At 34.8% G+C, this 18965-nt stretch overlaps 2 protein-coding genes across 3 annotated transcripts in view; one reads left to right on the forward strand and one right to left on the reverse strand.

Moving 5' to 3' along the window:
- The window catches only part of LOC137978477 (MAM and LDL-receptor class A domain-containing protein 2-like), a 359940-nt gene that overhangs the window by 322555 nt on the left and 18420 nt on the right, over nt 1-18965 (forward strand). The window lies entirely within an intron of this gene.
- LOC137979808 (uncharacterized) lies at nt 1102-1701 on the reverse strand. The gene has a single exon (XM_068827150.1). The coding sequence runs from the start codon at nt 1666-1668 to the stop codon at nt 1102-1104; it is 567 nt and encodes a 188-aa protein (XP_068683251.1). The 5' UTR covers nt 1669-1701.

Consider the following 18965-nt stretch of genomic DNA (forward strand, 5'->3'; position numbering starts at 1 on the left):
AAAACTCCGTTTCTACCGCCGCCCCCGACCTACACCAGGGTTTGTGCTGGATTTTGTATATAAATTTCCAGGAGTATTCAAGGAGTTTTCAAGAACCAGAAATTGAGTTTTCACGGAGTGTTTGTAAGGCGATTTGTATGCCATACATCGTGTTTCAGTGTTTTCTTTGCTGAAAATGTATACCTTGATATTCCAATTCCAATATCCTGCAAGTTAAGAGCACGTACGGGCTTTTTAGTTTTTGCATTAAATTAATCTTTCCCCAATAGAGGTTTTGCATGGCAGCCATATTAAATGGCAGGAACAATGAAAATGTTTTGCATTGGAAGGAACCTTTATTCCCACAGGAAAAAGAATCTATTGCTCCGGCCATGCAACACGGCTGCCATGCAAAACCTCTAGTCAATTTGCTCAATTTTTGAAATGTCTTTAACTTAGCGTGTTCTTCATTTTCTCTTGGCATGATGTAATCTCTACAACTTTCACCTAAGCAAAAATTCAAGGAGTTTTCAAGCAGTCTCCCACAAAATCCTTTTTTTCAAGGGCTTTTCAAGCGCCCTTGAAGTCCAACATTAAATTCCAGGGCTTTTCAAGCACTTCAAGGAGAAGCACAAACCCTGTACACAAGTTGCGAAAGCTCGCAACTCACCCCTCGAGATGTCGAGGTGTTTGACCAATCTAGTAGTATAGGAGTTGGGGGTACGAGAGCATTTTTGCAAAAATGCTCTCATACCAACCCAACTCCATACTACTTTCCATTTAATGGCTTCCAACTTTTGATCTCGTATTTTCGGTCTCGTATTCTTGGAAATCGATATGTTTTATATTTCTGCGAATCTATGCCGTGGCGAGGTAGAATGGATCCAACGCAAAATTTATTTTGGAACTATATGTTATTTAAAATGCGTGACTTTCTTAGAAAAATCACAAAGCATGACATTCTCGGAAATAAAGAAAGGGGGTTTCCCCGTGATTTTTAACCAACCACAAGCTTCACATTTTTACTCCACAATTGTGTAATTTTTCAGTGAAACTTTTCAAATTTGTGGAATTATTTATGTAGACCGGCACAGCAGTGCCGTGACGTCAGCAGCCAACTTTTTAGATGTTATAATGTCCGTATGCATAACTTGTCACACCATTATCGTCAATATAGCGCTTATCATCAAAGCAGGACAATGATACTTTATTCAACTCATAGCTTCCAAGTTGGTGCAAGTTGCTTCTGATCGTTTTCATGGTGTGATGCATTTGCTTGTTATTAAACAGTACGTTTTTATAATTTTCATGAGTTATGTTCTTTTTGATGATATTCTTTTTAATACCCTTAGCGGTCTTTCCGCCTTTGTCATTGTCTTTCATATATGAATACATTTTTGATCGCAATCCGACGAATTCGGTTATCGGTATGCCTGCCGCTTCGTCTTTGAATTTACCGATTACTTTTTTGTTTGTCTTGTCGAAATATTGTGAATCTTCGGGATAATCACTGTTGTCGAATTTGTCTTTATCATTCCAAAAGTCTTGATACGCATCATTAGTTTCAATTTCATAGGTCAAGCTGTCTGTGTCTGTGAATAATAATTTCGCTCTGCTGCCGTATTTTTGTTTGATATAATTGTAGTGGAAATCATACATTAGTGTCTTACTAAGATCTAGGATACACATACCCACATATGCCGGCCTGTTTAGGGTTAGTGTTTCTTTGATTTTGTGCACTGCCACTAGATTTTCATTAAAGATCTTGCTACTGACATATGTTGGTTTAGCAGCCATTTTTGACAGTTTGTTTTCATCAGTTACCAATCTGACATCTACTCGCTTTCTAATATTTTCCATTGTTTTTCCAAATACACTGTTGTTCATAAGCTTGAAGAAGTCTTTCTCAAAAGCATTTTTGGCATTGGTTCTCTTCTGCGTATTGAAATCGATATATTGCTTTAACCATGCGGATTGATTGAACTCTAGTGCTCGATGGACTTTAGTTATTTTCAAACCAAGATCGGTGTACAATTGTAGGTTCCTATAATGAAGAACATACTTTTCTTTGTTGCTTAATGTAGGTATCAGTTTATGAACTAAGCCAGTTGACACTTTGAATTTATTAGCTATTTCTTGGCAATAATTAGAAAGCATATCTTTGTTGACTTTGACCTTTTCGGCTGCTAGTGGATAATCATTATGCAGATCGTGTAATTCTTTGGGATATTCCAAATCAACTTCTAATATCAAACCTTTATTGCTATCTTCTTTATACTTGGATAAGTCTATTTTGTCAATTTGTTTTTTAGTCATCCATCTGAATCCGCCAGTTGGCAGATATTGTGACATAGCCCAACCATACAGATTGTTAGCATCTAGATACATTATATACTTTGAGGGCGCCTTCTCATCATACGTTTTCATGTATCTATTATTAGCTTTGCCGTATCGGTTAGCAATATAACTAGTTCCGCCACGCATGCCCTTTTCGATGAATTGAAACATATCAATGTCAGTCATAAGCTCCAATTTAATGTCAGTCATCTTTAACATAGCATCCCAGGAAAGCCCAGGACTGGTAAAATAATGACATGGGTCTAATTTGTAGTATTGCAGGCAGGTCTTTCGGAAGTTTTCAAATACATCAGCTAACAAAAGGATGTCTGATTTGAGGTACAAGTCATGATACTCACCCATGTTTTTGAGATTAAAAGTGTTCCATACATTTTGAGCATGTTTGTATTGATCACCTGAGATATGCTCATCATTTAATATACTGTAAAATTCTTCTTTTGGTGGCAGCTTTTCATTGAATTTTTCAAAACTGTCCATAAAGTCATATGGGTATACTCCCTTCTTGCTCATCAAATCAAGCTCTTTACCTTTAAATTTTCGAGAAGTATATATTAATGCTTCTTTTGGTAGGTTGCTCACCAGTTTATCAAGACTTGAGCTCATGAATTGAAAACTATCAATAAAGGTCAGATGATTACCAAGCATGAAAGCCATATACTTTTCCATGTTGTTTGGTATGGCATTGATATTCATTTGACATGTTTCACCTTTCTTGTTTGTGTATGTATGCTTTTTGACTGTCTCACCAATTTCTTGCATTATAAAATGACTGTCATACCCACGGAGATTGTGAAACATGACTGGTATTTTCTCAGTTATCCGAAAGTTAAGATTGCAATCTTGGTGAGCTGATCCTCTGTATTTACCTGTGATATGGCAATGGTCTCTAACTCTCACATCATTTTCATTGTATTTCTTATTGCAGATATGACATTCATCAGCTTTTTGGAATTTTTCTTCATCATCTTTAGTCATTCTCAATGGTTTATTGAAATATTTTTTCATAATCTTCTTGCAGTATTTGACTTCATCCAGCATGGCTTCCATAAATTTGTAAACAGCTTTTTCACCTCTATAAATTTGTACTGGTTTTGTGTATTTATCATCATAACAACACACAACCTTATATCCATAACCACAGTCTGTGTGTCTCTGATAAGCCTCTGTGTATGATTTATCATCATTGGGTTGGCATCCATGTATTTTTTCAGTTATGGCTTCAAAATCTGCATATATTACAAATGGAACTGGTATTTGTTTGTGGGCATTATTGAATTTTAGTATGTTGTCATCTTTTGTTGGCATTTTAATTGCTTGTGCTCCATTTACTTGTATGCAGTTTTCTTTATGATCAGTTAATACTCTTTCAGAACTGAAACATTGTAAGCAATGCATACAGAAGTGCTTTCTTTCCTTGTGTTTTGTTTGATTGTACATGAATTTGTTGAAATCTTTGATTAATACATAATGCTTGTTTTCATTTTCTGTTATAAGAAGCAGATTCATACAATCTTCATACTTTTCTTTTGACACATAAATGGGATACTTTTGTTTGTTTTCATAACCGAAAACATTGATGTTAATTTCATTCTGCTTTTCTATTTTGTTGTACTGTTTGGTAGTCACTGGAAATTCAATTCCTGAATAATTCAAATTTTTAATGAATGCTTTGTCTGATTTTTTGATTCTCTGTGGGTATTTGTCTTGAGGATTAAGATGTCTTATGTGGCACCACCTGAAGCATTCATTATCCTCATTTTTCATGTTGATCAATCCCTTTGCACTGTTTCTGAGTTCTGTGGGTAGTTTTATATAAGAAGATCCTTTCATTGGTTCATATTTTACCACATTGATATAATGATTTTCAACAGATTGAATAGTCCAACCAGATCCCTCTGAAATCCAAACTGCAATCTTGTTTAGTATGACTTGTTTTGACAAAGATAAAGCTAGTTCAATTTGTGTGTCATTTGTTATTGTTTGGGGTTGACTGTTGAAATACGCTGTTTTCATAATTTTTTCTTCTCGTCCTAGTTGTTTTTCAAATGTGACCCTCAGTGTTTCAACAAACTTTAGACCTTTCATTGATTTTAATATTTTTTCGATATGGATGGCAACAGCCTTTCTTGTATTTTGCAGTTGCATAAGTGGGTCTTTGCTGTTTTTTATGTTGATTTCATAAGACTTTGTGAACCCTTTTAAAGCTTTGTTTGTTTCTTGTATTATAGTCCTCGGTAATGGAACTGGTTGTTTTGTTCTAGGTGCTGGCACTGGTTTTTTGGTTCTAGGTGCTGGTACTGGTTTGTATCCATCTCGGAACTCTAATGGAGGAAGAATTATGTTTTCTTCATAATTTTGAACCATTTGCCGCACACTCTTTCTTGGTTTTGGGATTGGTCTTGTTTTAGTCCTTGGTGCGGGCACTGGTTTTGTATTTTGTTTCATAATCAATTTTATCAATTCTGATTTACTTAGTTTCTCAAGATCACTCTTGTTCATACTATAAGTTGAGATATTATTTTGCATACTATATATTTATTGAATAGCGGTTTGTGTTTAAGTGTTTAATGATTTTTCTGAAAAGTCAAAAACATACAGAGGTTTGCATGTTTTTAGCTATGAAAATGAAAATGTGATTTGTTGTTTTATTACCAGCCATAGCTATTTGGGCAGCAAAGGCAGGTTCCGTTTTCGCAGTCTTTTCCTTCATCGAATTGTGGATTTTCGATTTCATCTATTTCTCTTAACTTTTTCACTTCTTGATACAAAGAGGCCAGTTCTTCATTCATTTTATGTTTTTTGGTTTTTAAATGATTGGTTTTTCCAGCTAAACTGTAATTTTTATAGTTACAAACATCACAACGCCATTCTGTGTTTAACATGTAATTTGATTTTTTCTTTTTTATTTCTTCTTTGGACAATTTATTTCTTGCCATCTATATATATGTTGTATAGTTTTGTTCTTATATGTCTTTTCTGATACCACTTTTTCTATCCAAACCAAGTCTGCGGTAAAACTCATCTTTTTCATTTTCACTGTCTGATTCTGATTCAGGTTCATCTGGTTTGTATTTACTGTAAGCTTGTGCTATGTCTTGCAGCATGTTGTCATCAATGTCAATTGGTCTCATAACATAGCTGTTTATTCCGTCTGTCACTTTGACCATCAACGTTTCATTGGCATCCACCAATTTCAATTTAACTGGCGGATGTATGACAGACAATACATTTGAATCAATTAAATCTTCCAAAAAATCTTTCAATGAAGGATCGCTAATCACACAAGAAATAAAAGCATTGAATTTTGATTCTGGGTTCATATATATTAGATTTAGACAATCTTTTATGTATTTTGAATCAATTTCAATGGTTCCAAAAAATCACTATGTCTTTTGAACAAATGAAACAAAAAATCCATTTTGGTCTCAATGTTGTGAAACATTTCACTGATTTCCTTTTTTGGTCCACCTTTTTCCAATGCTTTCAGCAACAATGGCAACCCTTTTGTCATGTTATAATGCATGTAAGCCGCATTTTTTGTCACTACGTCACAAATCATTTCTGTCACCACTTTTCTCACAATCATGGTGTCGACTATATTGCTTCCTTTAAAGGTCATATACTAATATATCACATTTTATTTTCATATATATCTGTTATGTTTTTTACTTTTTAAATGTGCGTATTTGCTACTTTTCATCACAAACTTTCTACAATCATCACAATACCATCTGTTGGGTAAAATTGTGGTGGGCGCTTCTTCGTCTTCTGATTCGTTGGGTTCATAATTCAGCAAATAGTTGAAAGACAACAAGAGTATTCCTTCCTTTTTGTTTTTTGCTTGGATTGACCAAGGATAAAGCACATCGTGGTTTTTACGACATTTGACATGAGTAGCGAATTTTTTTGCCATTTCACCATAGTCGATTTTATATCCTGGGAAGTAGATCTTCATTTTGTGTTTAACCTTATTCATATCTTCTAAAAACGAATGCCAGATTATCAACTTGTATCTTTGAGAATCATTCATACTATATTTTCAGAAATTATATTTATGTAGATTCGTCCACGTCCGATGTCTCAGATTCTTGCGAACTGCTGCAGCTTTCTTCAGAAAGACTTTCTTGCGATGGTTCCCAATCGGAATCCGAACCAGAGTCTTGATCGCTCTCATAATAGAAACCAAACTTTTCTTCATTTTCAAACTTGTCCATATAACATTGGTATATATTTTTATTTTTTATATCAATTTGGGTGCGTTTGCTTGGTTTGTGTTTCACCACAATTCATATGTTTTCAATGTCTTTCAATGGTACCCAACTATTGAAATCATCACTGTATCCCTTCCATTTCACTAGAGCTTGTTTCTTCTTATAGTCCCTCCGAATTACTTTATCAATACGAAAAATATCCTGCTTCGCTTTTAATAATTCAGGTTCATAAAAACTGCCTTGTATCTCTTCACCTCTGAGATCTTTTAGTTTGTATGTTATTGGATTAGTGTATTGGATCTTATCAACTGTAAACACTTCTTCGGTCCAATTTGGTGTGTAACCCTTGTCAAACACATTCCGTTTATACTTCGATATTCGAACCTGGTCACCAACCTTGAATTTTGGTTTTTGTTTTAATGTTTCTGTATCACCATATAGATTGAAGTAAACTATACCTTCATTCCTCTTGTTAGATGCTTCAACGGGTGTCATCTTTATGCTTGAATGTTTTGTATTATTATACTGTTTTACTAGTTTGGGCAGCATGTCTAAATACTGTGTATTACCTTGAACAGTGAACTGTTTCCACATTTTGGATTTGATTGTCCTATTCCACCTTTCAACCACTGAGGATTTCTCCTCATTTTCAGTGGAGTACATATGTATTCCATTTTTCTCTAATAAGTCCTTCAAGTGTTTGTTATAGAACTCTTTACCCTTATCAACCCATAAATACTGTGGTTTTCTACCTTCCTTGAATATTGTTTTAAATGCTTCAGTGACAGATTCACCTTTCTTGTCCTTCAATGGGGCAATCCAACCGTATTTGCTGAAAACATCAATGACCATAAGAAGATACCGATAACCTTTATTCCATTTGCTAAACTGTTGCATTTCGACTAGATCACTTGCCCATATTTCATCGATATGATTTACGATTACACGCCGCCGAGTAAAGTTGCGTCTTATAGATGCATGTAATTCATCTGCTAATTTTTCTTGCCAGTTACCCGACGGCTTTTTCCGTTTTTTGAAACTCCAAGACCTAGTTTCTGCTTTGTATTGATAACATTTCTTGCCAACCAATGCCCCCATTGTCTTTCATTATACGGTACGTTGTCTAAAGCTTGGACCATTTTCCTATCTGCTTTGTTTTTACATTTCCTATCATCCTTACATACTGAATAATCAACATCGTGTTGCATTGCTATTGCATCAGTTTTTCCAGTGGGCATATCATATATTTCCAATATTTGACCAGTTTTTGGGTCATACTTCAGTTGATTTTCCAAATCATTATAAGGTCCCGTGTAATGATGCCCAGGTAATGTCCATCCGCCTTTTGGTTTCGGTAATTTACCAATAGCTTTGTGAATGTCAACAGCACCGCCATCAAGATCTTTTCTGTTTGTTGTGTATTTTTTATTCGGTCTTATTTTTGTTGACAATTGATTGAGAGCTTCTGATCCCACTTTATGAAGTAGAGGATTCATTTTTCTCAAACCATAATCGATTGCTTTTTTCTGCAATTTTGGGTCTCTCATCAATTCGGAACCATAATATCTACCCATTTCAACGGCTTTTTTGCCAAGATAAGGTACTCCTTTAGTTAAAAATAATTCTGTTCCAGTATTAGCAATATCACTGAGTAAGCCCGCTCCCAACGGGCTGATTAGTTTCCCTGTTGTTTAACAAATTTGGTCTTTGTAATACCACATTCAGCACAAGTGCAAAAGAACATTAGTCTGCCATTTTTAGCTGTTTTGTAACCTGAAGGTTCAACACATTCAGTCACTTTCTTTTGTTTAACACAATATGATTTCACAATATATATAAGTTAGATATTTCTGAAATAACGTTGGATAAATCTCTCATTTTTCATTGTATCATTTATGTCGAACACTTGTAATAAATCATAATACGAATTACCCTTATTCATTTCATTTAGAAAGTATAAACAGAAATACCCACAAGTTGTTGTTTGTATGTTTTGTATCTGATTGTTTTGATGTAACAAAGTGAGATTTTTCTTTTTGGCATGATTTACAATCTCTTGAAATGGGGGCATACCAAACGAATCGAAATAATTTATTACATTATCTTTGACATATGTTGCAACCCAATGACTTCCGCTCATATAAGCTGGTTCTAGATTGTAGATAAATAACGCCTGTTTATGGTTATGTGGAACATTTTCATCTCTTGACAGTACATCATTGATCGGTATATTCAAATATTTACACCATTTCATTAGATCGTGGTTGGACATAGGTATGTTTTTGTGAAATTTTGGTTTTACAATATGTCTCCTATGATTGGGATTGAATTGAATGGACTGTTTTTTCCCAATAGTAACCCTTTTCCTTTTTTGGTTGAGGATGTTTTTTTTTTTCTACCATTACCAGTCACATATGGCGGATAACTATAAAATGGAGGGGGCATTCCAATTCTAGGTGATCCTTCACCATGCAATCTTGGTCTACCTACTCTCGGTGCTCCTCTTCCCGTTAGCTTTTTGACAAGATTCAAAGCCAAAGGAATTCCAATGCTAGCTAACAGAGTTCCTAGAAATCCACCTGATTGTGTTTTAGTCGGTGTTATTTTAACGCCAGATCCTGTTTGAGCCGCATTCATTATGTCTCTTTGCTGTTTTGTAGTGAACATGTTCAGATATGGCATTAGTTTGTTGATCGCCTGGAAAGGTATCATCATGGGTAATGGCATAGCACCACCTTTTTGACCAGATCCTAACAATTTTTTAGCTCCGGCTTCTGCTAAACCACCAAGAGCACTCAACCCAAGGGTTTTACCAATTGCTGGTAATGCTCTCATACCAAGTGACAATACGGTGCTCAAAAGACTTCCGCCCACTTGTTTTCTGATATTGGTCTTAGCAAGCTTAATGTCCATTCCTTTGTTCAATTGTCGATTTTTTTGCAATCTTTTTTTCACCATTGCTGGAACATAAAGAGTGTCGTTTCCATTAAGAGAATCATTTGTCAGTCTTAGAACAATTGTTTCCCTTTTATGGTAAGCATTACTCAGATTCTTTTTTTGATTATCTGACAGTCTTACGTTTATTTGATGAAGTTCAGTCATATAATATATGTTACATAATTCCAGTCACAAAACATATACAAATAAATATGTGTCATTCATGGGATTAAACTATAACCAATTCATTACCCACCTTGTCAATAACAACCGACTCTTCGTACAATACAACTGCATGGACATTGAAATCTGCTGCACTATTAGCATTGAGTTTGTACCTGAAAATCAACTGTTTAGGGTCTCTTGTTACTTTCTCTGCTTGATATGAGAGATCAAAATAGACCAGTGAATACAGGCTGTTATAATTGGCAAGATTCAACTGGGTTCCGGTGTTGTAATCATTTTTTCGCATTGCATAAGACATCAGATCATTGAAAATTCTCACTTTGCTTTCACTGTCACATTCCGTTTCTGGGTAGAAAACACCATTACCATATTCGAGTCTGCATGTTGTCAAATAACTGTTTGCGTTTGCTTCATTTAGTTTGAAGGTGTCGAATAGATATGGATTTTGAGTTGCAACTCCGGTTTTAGCCCGTTGTAAATAAACGAAAATTGCTTTGACATTGTCAATGCTGGAAGAAATCTGAAAAAAACCACTGACTCTAGCAGGTGCTGACACTGCATATAGTTCACGCTGATATGTCCATTTGTCCTGTTTCAAAAAAGAACTAACGAACTGGTTGTACATACTGTCTCTTGGTGTTAATTTTGGAACCCATAGTAGAAATCTGTTAATCACTACTCTTCCAGCATCTGCTGCTGCTGCCCTATTGATGAGTTCATTGTCGTTCTGGAGATTCAAATTGAATTGTAACTGCATAGGAACCAACATTTTATCCTGCAACTCTTCAAAAAAACTGTAACGATTGAGAGGTATGATCAAATTCACATCTTTTGCTCCTCCCGTTCCATCATCGTTGGCAGCTTGTGTAAGCACTCTTCTCGATTCATATCCTGAATTAGTATTGGCTGTCGTACCATCTGTGTCTAAATACCAAAAACTGTTTTTACCGACTGATCTGCTGTAATCATCAGAATATTCCAACAGATTCTTCACAAAAGTGACCTTATGTAGATTGTCAGTATCATAAACAATTTTCCCGCACTTTTAATCATCATATGTGAAATCAATGAATGAGATCCGTTTATCACCGTTATTCTATCACCTGCTGCGTAACCGGCTCCATCTGCTGTTTTTTGTAACTGGAATTGAACCTCGAAATAAGCATTGTACCAATCATAGAAAGAACTCCGGTCGTTGATGGTGAATCTATAACCATTCTTTTCTTGATGTTGATTGTTACCTGGGGCACGGATTACATCATCAAGTTGAAATCGCACTAACTCATTTCTTTGCAATAATTCACTTGTTCTAAAAGCCATTTATACTATTGTATTATATAATTTTGCTGTCATGTTATTTATTTGAAAAATCTACGCCTTCTTCCAGATCCTGATATCAATCTATTTAGTATCATGTCAGCGCTTTCATCTTGCTGTTGCTGTTTAATGGGAGAGGATGGAACAATTGCTTTTTGTGTTGGTGTTGTGGCTCCTTTTCTCAAATTTGCTAATTTTTTCATTATTAGGTCTCCTGACTTTTCTGCCACCGTCTTGCCAATTTTATCACCTGCATGGGAAACCCCTGATTCTAATGCCTTCTTTGCTAATGGCTTAGCAAATTTCTTGAAAACAGACGATGCCACACTCTTCAATGGTTTAAAAATGTTGTCTAAGATAAGCCCAGACCCTTTATGTTGAAATACAAATTTACCAAGTTTTGGGTGGTAAAACCTCTTAAATTCATACGGTTTCATTATACTGTTACATTAGATACTTTTTAAAATCAGCGAAAAAGACGTATCTGCTCCATTCAGATCCACTAATCTTCTTTTTCCATCTGTTATCATGATTCTGATTGATGAAATTGTAGTTTTGTTCACAGGATTAAATGTAACTCTTTGTGGTTCGAGGGTGAAGGAGTAACTTGGTCGTAGTACACTGGTTGAAAATGAATAAATGATGTCTGTTTCTTCGCCGTCAACTAAACTTTCGTTTACCAAATCGCAATGAATATTGAGTACGTCTGTGTCTTGACTGAGATTTGGCACTCTTGGTCCAATATGCGTTCCACTTGCTAATATCTTTTTGTCGAAACCGATCAGTTCATTAAAATTACTTGCTCTTAAATCAAGTTGGTAATTTGCAGCTAATGTAACCGTGACTCTGAATGTTGTTTCGTTGAATTCAAGAGTCATCGGATACGTATCACCAGTTTTCGTCACATTTTTAATATGTCTGTCAAAGTCCGTATAATTCCATACCCCAGCTGGAAAGGTAATGTCCTTAAAAGTTGAACCATTATCGGAGCTGTATTTGATTAATTGATTTTTGTACCCAGCATTGACATTGAACCAAGTGAATGACATGTTAATGACTCTGTTAAGACCGATAACGTATTGCTTATTATTGTCTAGAGTTACAGGTCTGGTGAAATTTGTTGCAAAATCTTCTGGTTTATTGTTCCCTTGATTTTTCACACTGTAAGATGATAAAACTATCTCTCGTTCCATTATGTGATTAGGTTACATTAAATTTTGAAATATTGTTTGTATAATTTACCATATTGTGATCTATTGATTGTCGACATTTTCAATAATGTGTCCAATATAGAAACACCCATATTTCGCATGTCAATGCTTGTATTGCCAGCCAATATCTCACCAATGATCAAATCCAATTTTTTTATGAGTTCTTTCGGTTTGTTAAAAATATCACATTGCCACCTTTTTGTTTTTTCCTACCAGAACCTTCCATTGTTTTCATTTTGTTTTGATAATGTTTTATGTATTCATTCAGAGTTTTCATAGCGCGATCCACTCTTTTGTTTTCCTCTTGCCTATCAGCTTCCGTTATATTCCCACTTTTGTATTGCTTTGTAACGTTTCCTTTGTAGGCTTTCAATTGATTTCTTTTAAATTTAGCCGCATTGACAATCTTATTGAGATATTTTTTGTTTTTTCGTTCAGTCATTTCTTGTTGATTTATTACCTTTTCAACAGAATCATAATTTGGTATACCAAGATCACCTAATATCGCATCATCCATATCTTCTTCATCTAATCCATAATCTACCTCATCATCGTCATCATATTCTGGTGGCAATCCCGGTTCTTCAGGAAAGTACTTAGGATCAACATACATCTCCTTTTTTCCTTCCAGAAGATCTTGTAAAGATTCTTCATATGTTGGTGGTTTTGGCACCAGTTGTTTTTCTTGCTGTGGCAAAACAGGTTGTTCAAATAGATCACCAAGATTCATATCTGGAACTTCATCCTCTATATCAATACCGTAATCAGGAACTTCTCCTTTCTTCAGTGGTCGTTTTTTCCTTGGCAACCTTAAAGCCTGATTACTATCAATAACATCATCCAATTTGCTTGTGATTGGTTGGAATACTTTTGAAAATCCCTGTTGACTGGTCTTCTGATCAATATCATGCTTTGTAATAGCATTATGGACATAATAAATCTTATCCCCTAATTCAGATTTACTCTTTGCGAGTTCTTTCCACTTAAGTAAACTCATTTATTGTTATATTGTTACGTTACATAAAATGGAAATTCATATATAAAAAATAACGTTTTACACCGTGTTGAACACCATGTTATACACAACTTTATTGAAACAATATACCCATATGATATAAATGAAGATACCTAATTATGATACTGGCGACGACGTTGCCACAAACTTCACACAACTACATGATTTTATGCCTGATCGATGCTTCCGCATGCTCATTTGTGGACCTTCTGGTTCGGGAAAAACAAACACACTGATGCATATGATTCACAATCTGTTGTATTTTGATAAAATATACCTTTATGCAAAAAACTTAGAGCAGTCAAAGTATCGGAATCTCATGAAAGAGTTCGAACCATGGAGTGAAGAAGCTGGTTATGATATCATTGAAGCAAGCAATGATAAAATAATTCCTGTAAAAAATCTCAATGGTGACAATCAAAAAATTGTGATATTCGACGATTTCGTATGTGATAAAAACCAAAAACCATTAGTTGACTATTTTATACAGGGGAGACATAAAAACTGCTGCGCCATATATTTGAGTCAAAGCTACTATAAGACACCAAAAGATATTAGATTAAACTGCTCACATTTTGCCATTTATGATTTTCCGAGTACTAATGAAAAAAGTCTCATATGTCGTGAAAACAATGTCTCAAAACAATTATACGAGAAAGCAACTAGAGACCCTTTCAGTTTCATATATATTGACAAACCCAAGAAACAAGTAAAGAAGAATTTCGATGAAAAAATATAAACCAATTGTATATATGAGTTACTCAAATGGTAAATTACCTGAAGACACATATTCACATGAAAAAGTTATTGAAATAGTAAAAGGATTGCCTGGTGTTGGTTTTAAACTAACAGATGACGGTGATTATGATATGCAGAATAAAAAACTGAGAAATTTAGATTCACCTCAAACGAATGACGATGCAACTACTAAGAGTTATGTTGATAAAGAGGTTTCTGGGTGTTTAAAAATAGATGGGAGCAATGCAATGACTGGCGCCCTTAATATGGATAATAGACGGGTTGAGAATATCGCTCCTGCTAGGCATGGCCATAGTGACGCTGTCAGTAGTGAGCATTTGCATAGTTTTTATATGGAGCTCAATACAGACGATGGTAAAATAGAATTGCAAAATCCAATCGACATGAAAAATCAAAGAATCTTCGGAGTGAAAGACCCGATACTACATTCAGATGCTTCTAATAAATTTTACGTTGACAGCTCTTTTAATTTCAAAGCTGATAAAACGGAGCTGGCTAATTATTTGAAAAAAGATGGAAGTATTTCCGTAACTGGCAATTTTGACTTTGGAAATAATAAAATCAGCAATCTTGCTGAAGGCACTGGCAATTCTGACGCTGTTACAAAACACCAATTGCAAACTGGTTTATCAACCAAACCGAATGTTAATCAGGTTGTGTTGCGAGATGGTACGCAAGCAATGACTGGAAATTTGAATATAAACAACAACAAGATCATCAATCTTGCCGATCCGACAGGTGTAAATGATGCCACAGGAAAAGGTTACGTTGATCGATTATTTTTGGATGCACTTCGATTAGACGGTTCAGCTAAAATGACAGGCAATTTGGACATGAACAATAAACGAATAATCAATATAGCCGACCCAACAGGAAACACTGACGCTGTAAATAAACAATACCTTGAAACACATATAGGTGACATGAGTGATTATTTGCGAATAGACGGTTCAAATTCCATGACAGCAGATTTGAATATGAGCACAAATTTCATTAAAATTTAAAAGATCCTGAAAAAAATTCGGTAGTGATGAGGGAAAAAAATCAAGCAATGAGTTACAAGTTCTTTACCGACAACTTTCTCCAAATAAACCAATACGGTGAAGTAAGCATGTTAGACCGGCGTTTTTACAACATTGGGATTCCTAATGCTGGTGATCAAATATTTGATCGTAATTATGGAGATGGGAGATATTTACAAAAAGATGGATCGTCAGCCATGACGGGAGACCTCAATATGAACAATCAACGAATAACAAATCTCGGAACAGCCACACATAATCAAGATGCAATCACTTTGAAGCAAGTAAATGATGCTTTTTCAACTGTGAGTACCGAAAATAATCGATATACAGACCGAGAAATAGCAAAAAGTCTCATCAGCATACAACCGAACCGCAAAAACGTGCTGAAATATGCTATGGCTGATGGAGAATTCACTGAAGATTATGGAATACAGGATGCCAATTTAATCGACTATAATGACTCGCCACATAAAAACAACAAAAAAGCATTTTCATTCAACGTTCAAAAGGCAAATGATGGTTCCAGTCAGTTCAAAGGACGATTCGATTTCAATCTGTTCAAACTGATACGTGACAATTACAGTGACAATATACTGTGTGTTTAGAAATATATTTCAAAAAAAACGGATTTCGATTTGGAGTTCACACATTGAAGGTCACATTGAACAAAGAAACATGAACACCGATAGAACAACTACAGTCATAGCCAACCGAGAACACAAATATTATCGCTTTATCATGAACTTGTCACCAAACGGTTCTTCACCAAATATTGAAAGACGGTTATATGTATCTGTTCAAGCCACATATGACAATAGAAGCCCGACTTTGTTGCCGTTGTATGTCCTGATTTACGGCATAAAAGACGAATCAAATACGACCTTGATTTTACAATTTATGATTATGAAAAAGCTTATGAGGTTGCAAACAATCAACTCCAAATGCATGTACCGATCAATATGAATGGCAATAAGATTTGGGTTTGTCTGCATCAATAATCGACAGTGTTTTACCGTCTTTCATATGGGGGTATACTGCTGAAGCAATCAATTCATGCGACTTTTTAACAATATATGGAGACACTCTGAAGTTCAGTGAAATTTACATAAGTTCAATACAACTTCAGTCTAAAAAAATTATTCATTGTCAAGCAATCATAGTTTAGTCATCCAAACAAACACATCGGCGATTTACAATATTTTTTTCACAACCAAAACTATTACCGTAAATGTGAATAGATATTTTCAAAACGTAAATTATATTAGAATAAATTTTACAGACGGAAAAAATAAAAGATTCAAATTTGTAATCCGATATAAAACGTTCAACAATTGAAAATAATATGACACAATGATATATGACATTATATGTCAAGCAATCAGATGGCAGTTATCTGCTAGATGAAAATGGAGATAAAATAGAATACACCATACACTATCATTCAAGTTCAGAAGATTTCACTTTCAATGCCACATTTTTAATAAATGATGATGGACATATAGAAACTGACAAAAATCTCATCGTTAAGGCTGCTACGGAAGATAACCATGTGGTCATAAAAAAACAACTCGATTTGAAGTTAGACAGATCGACTTTCATTATTTCGAACAGTCTACCTGGTATACCAGTGTTAGACAAAATCAGCATTGCATTAATTCCAGCTTTATCAGTAGTCACAGCCGATTCAAATGATAGAGTTAGTTCATGGATTGATCCTGTGAATAATATCGATTTTTCACAACAAACCAATTCAAAAAAGCCTCTTTTTCTAAGGGATTCAACAAAAAAACTGTTTTTTGTACGTTTTGATGGTAGTGATGACTATTTGGAAAAAAAATCATTTGATGTTTCTAAAATAGCAGGTAAATCTGGTAACACATGTACAGTAATACTGGTTGTCAATACAAAAGCAATAAACCAATCAATCTCAGTTTCAATGGGGCGTGGAGCCGTCAGATTCGGTATGCATATACCATGGGGAGATGGTGCAGTCTATATCGATTTTGGTTCATCATCAAATGGCCGACTTAATATGCCTTCTTTGACGAGTCTCTCTGGTAATATCGAGGTGTGGACGATCCGTGTTAATGGGACAAATCTAGAACTCTTCAGAGGCGTTACATCAATCAGTGCGATTAAAACAGAAACAATTTCTGCCACTCTGACAGATTCAGCTCAAGAAATATTATTGGATGTCAGGTTCACACTGATGGCACTGCTATAAATTTCTGTGAAATGGATTTATATGCTTTTGCTGTTTGGGCTAAATCTCTGTCTGATGATGAATTGAAAAATATGTTCAGATTCATTCAAAATCATTTTGATTTGTGATGTGGATTTTCAAAATATATAACTCCATATATATGTATATCGACAATTTATTACGATTTTTGGAATATAGTTTTCAAGAAGCCAAAGAAAAACATCCATGCATTAATGACAAAATATAAAATCGGCACTTGTTTATCAATACCTGCACTGTTTCTATTTTAAAAGAGACATGTCTATGAATGAGATTCTTGAACTCAATGATGGTGAAATTGGTCTTCTTGGACCAGGTAGTGGCTGTCTAACATGGTTACTTGAAAAGATCTTCGGTTGGATTGATATATTAAATTCACATAGTGTATTACATGATGCTTCCGGGAGGTTTTATGACAACCATAAGCTCGGTTGAGGTTACACTTATGCTATTTCAGAAAATTACACAACTAAACTGATTAAAAGATCACCTTTTTGTGGTAAAGTCAGTGGTATACTTTATTGTCTATGCAGACGATTAACATCTAGACCATAGATATGGCAGATCGAAAAAAGAGAATATTCAGCTGGAACCATATTTCAGACAAACTCCCAGAAGATCAGGTCGACGAACTAACAAGCTATTATAAGGCATACCCAGAAAGTGTTGGGCTTACAAAAAGGCTGTTAAACGCTTCAAAAAATTCAAACTGTTAGGAACTACTGTTTCCATTTTAAACCGGTACTGGTGGAATTATTAGTGCTGTTGTAACTGGCGGTATAGCCCTAGTAGCTATCAGCACTTGTGCTTTGTTAATCAAGTCTTACATGGATTTCCAATCACTGGATCTTAAAATACAAAATTGCACATACGCATACCAAAGTTATCAGCATCTTTGAATTCAATAAAAGACATGTTGCGAAGTGGTGAATTTAATCCATCATTTCACACAGAATTAAAAAATGTAGATGATTTGTGACTGATGTTTGTCCTAGTGTTGATAAGTTCTACGCTAAATACAATGACAAATTCATTCCTTAACTATTTCATTAATTCGGTCTGATGCCAATGACAGGATGTCTTTCCAATACGTTCATATGATTGAAGTGTCTTTTTGGATTTACTCGTCTTGACCTTTTCAAAAGGAAGATCAAGCATTTTAAATATTTGTTTTAAAATGAAATTTATGTTAATCATACGCTTTCTATCAATGTTAACATCTTTCCCAACTTCCCGATAGCCGCAAAAATTCGAATTATTTTATCCATATTTTTTACAGAAATCTGGAAACCATTTTAATGGCAATGTTATTCAGTATGTTTTCTATATGATATTTTCTTTGGTAAACACTTTTACGATGGAATCTATGCTTATTTGAGTGAAAATCAATAAATTCTATTAAAGGTGTATAACCTTGTACTGTTCCGCATTTTTGCAAACTATGATATTATCTTTCACTATCTCTGGCTGATCGCAACATTGATCTGTTTTTTTCGTATGTTTACCTATTTCTTTATTGCAAAATGGACAAATTACTTCTTCCCTATTGATTAACTCTTCATGAAGTTCTTTCAAACTCATCTTATACTATTAATATGAGATATTATTTTGGTTTTTTAAAACATTAGTTTCCAAAATAAATTTTGCGTTGGATCGGCTCCGCGCCACGGCATAGATTCGCATACCTAATAAACATATAGAATTTCCAAGAATACGAGACCGAAA

The sequence above is a fragment of the Montipora foliosa genome, chromosome 12 (genome assembly GCF_036669935.1).
Source record: "Montipora foliosa isolate CH-2021 chromosome 12, ASM3666993v2, whole genome shotgun sequence".
Taxonomy (NCBI): domain Eukaryota; kingdom Metazoa; phylum Cnidaria; class Anthozoa; order Scleractinia; family Acroporidae; genus Montipora; species Montipora foliosa.

Excerpts from the sequence above, each read along its gene's own strand:
- LOC137979808 (XM_068827150.1), bottom strand. The coding sequence starts at position 1,668 with ATGTGTATCCTAGATCTTAGTAAGACACTAATGTATGATTTCCACTAC.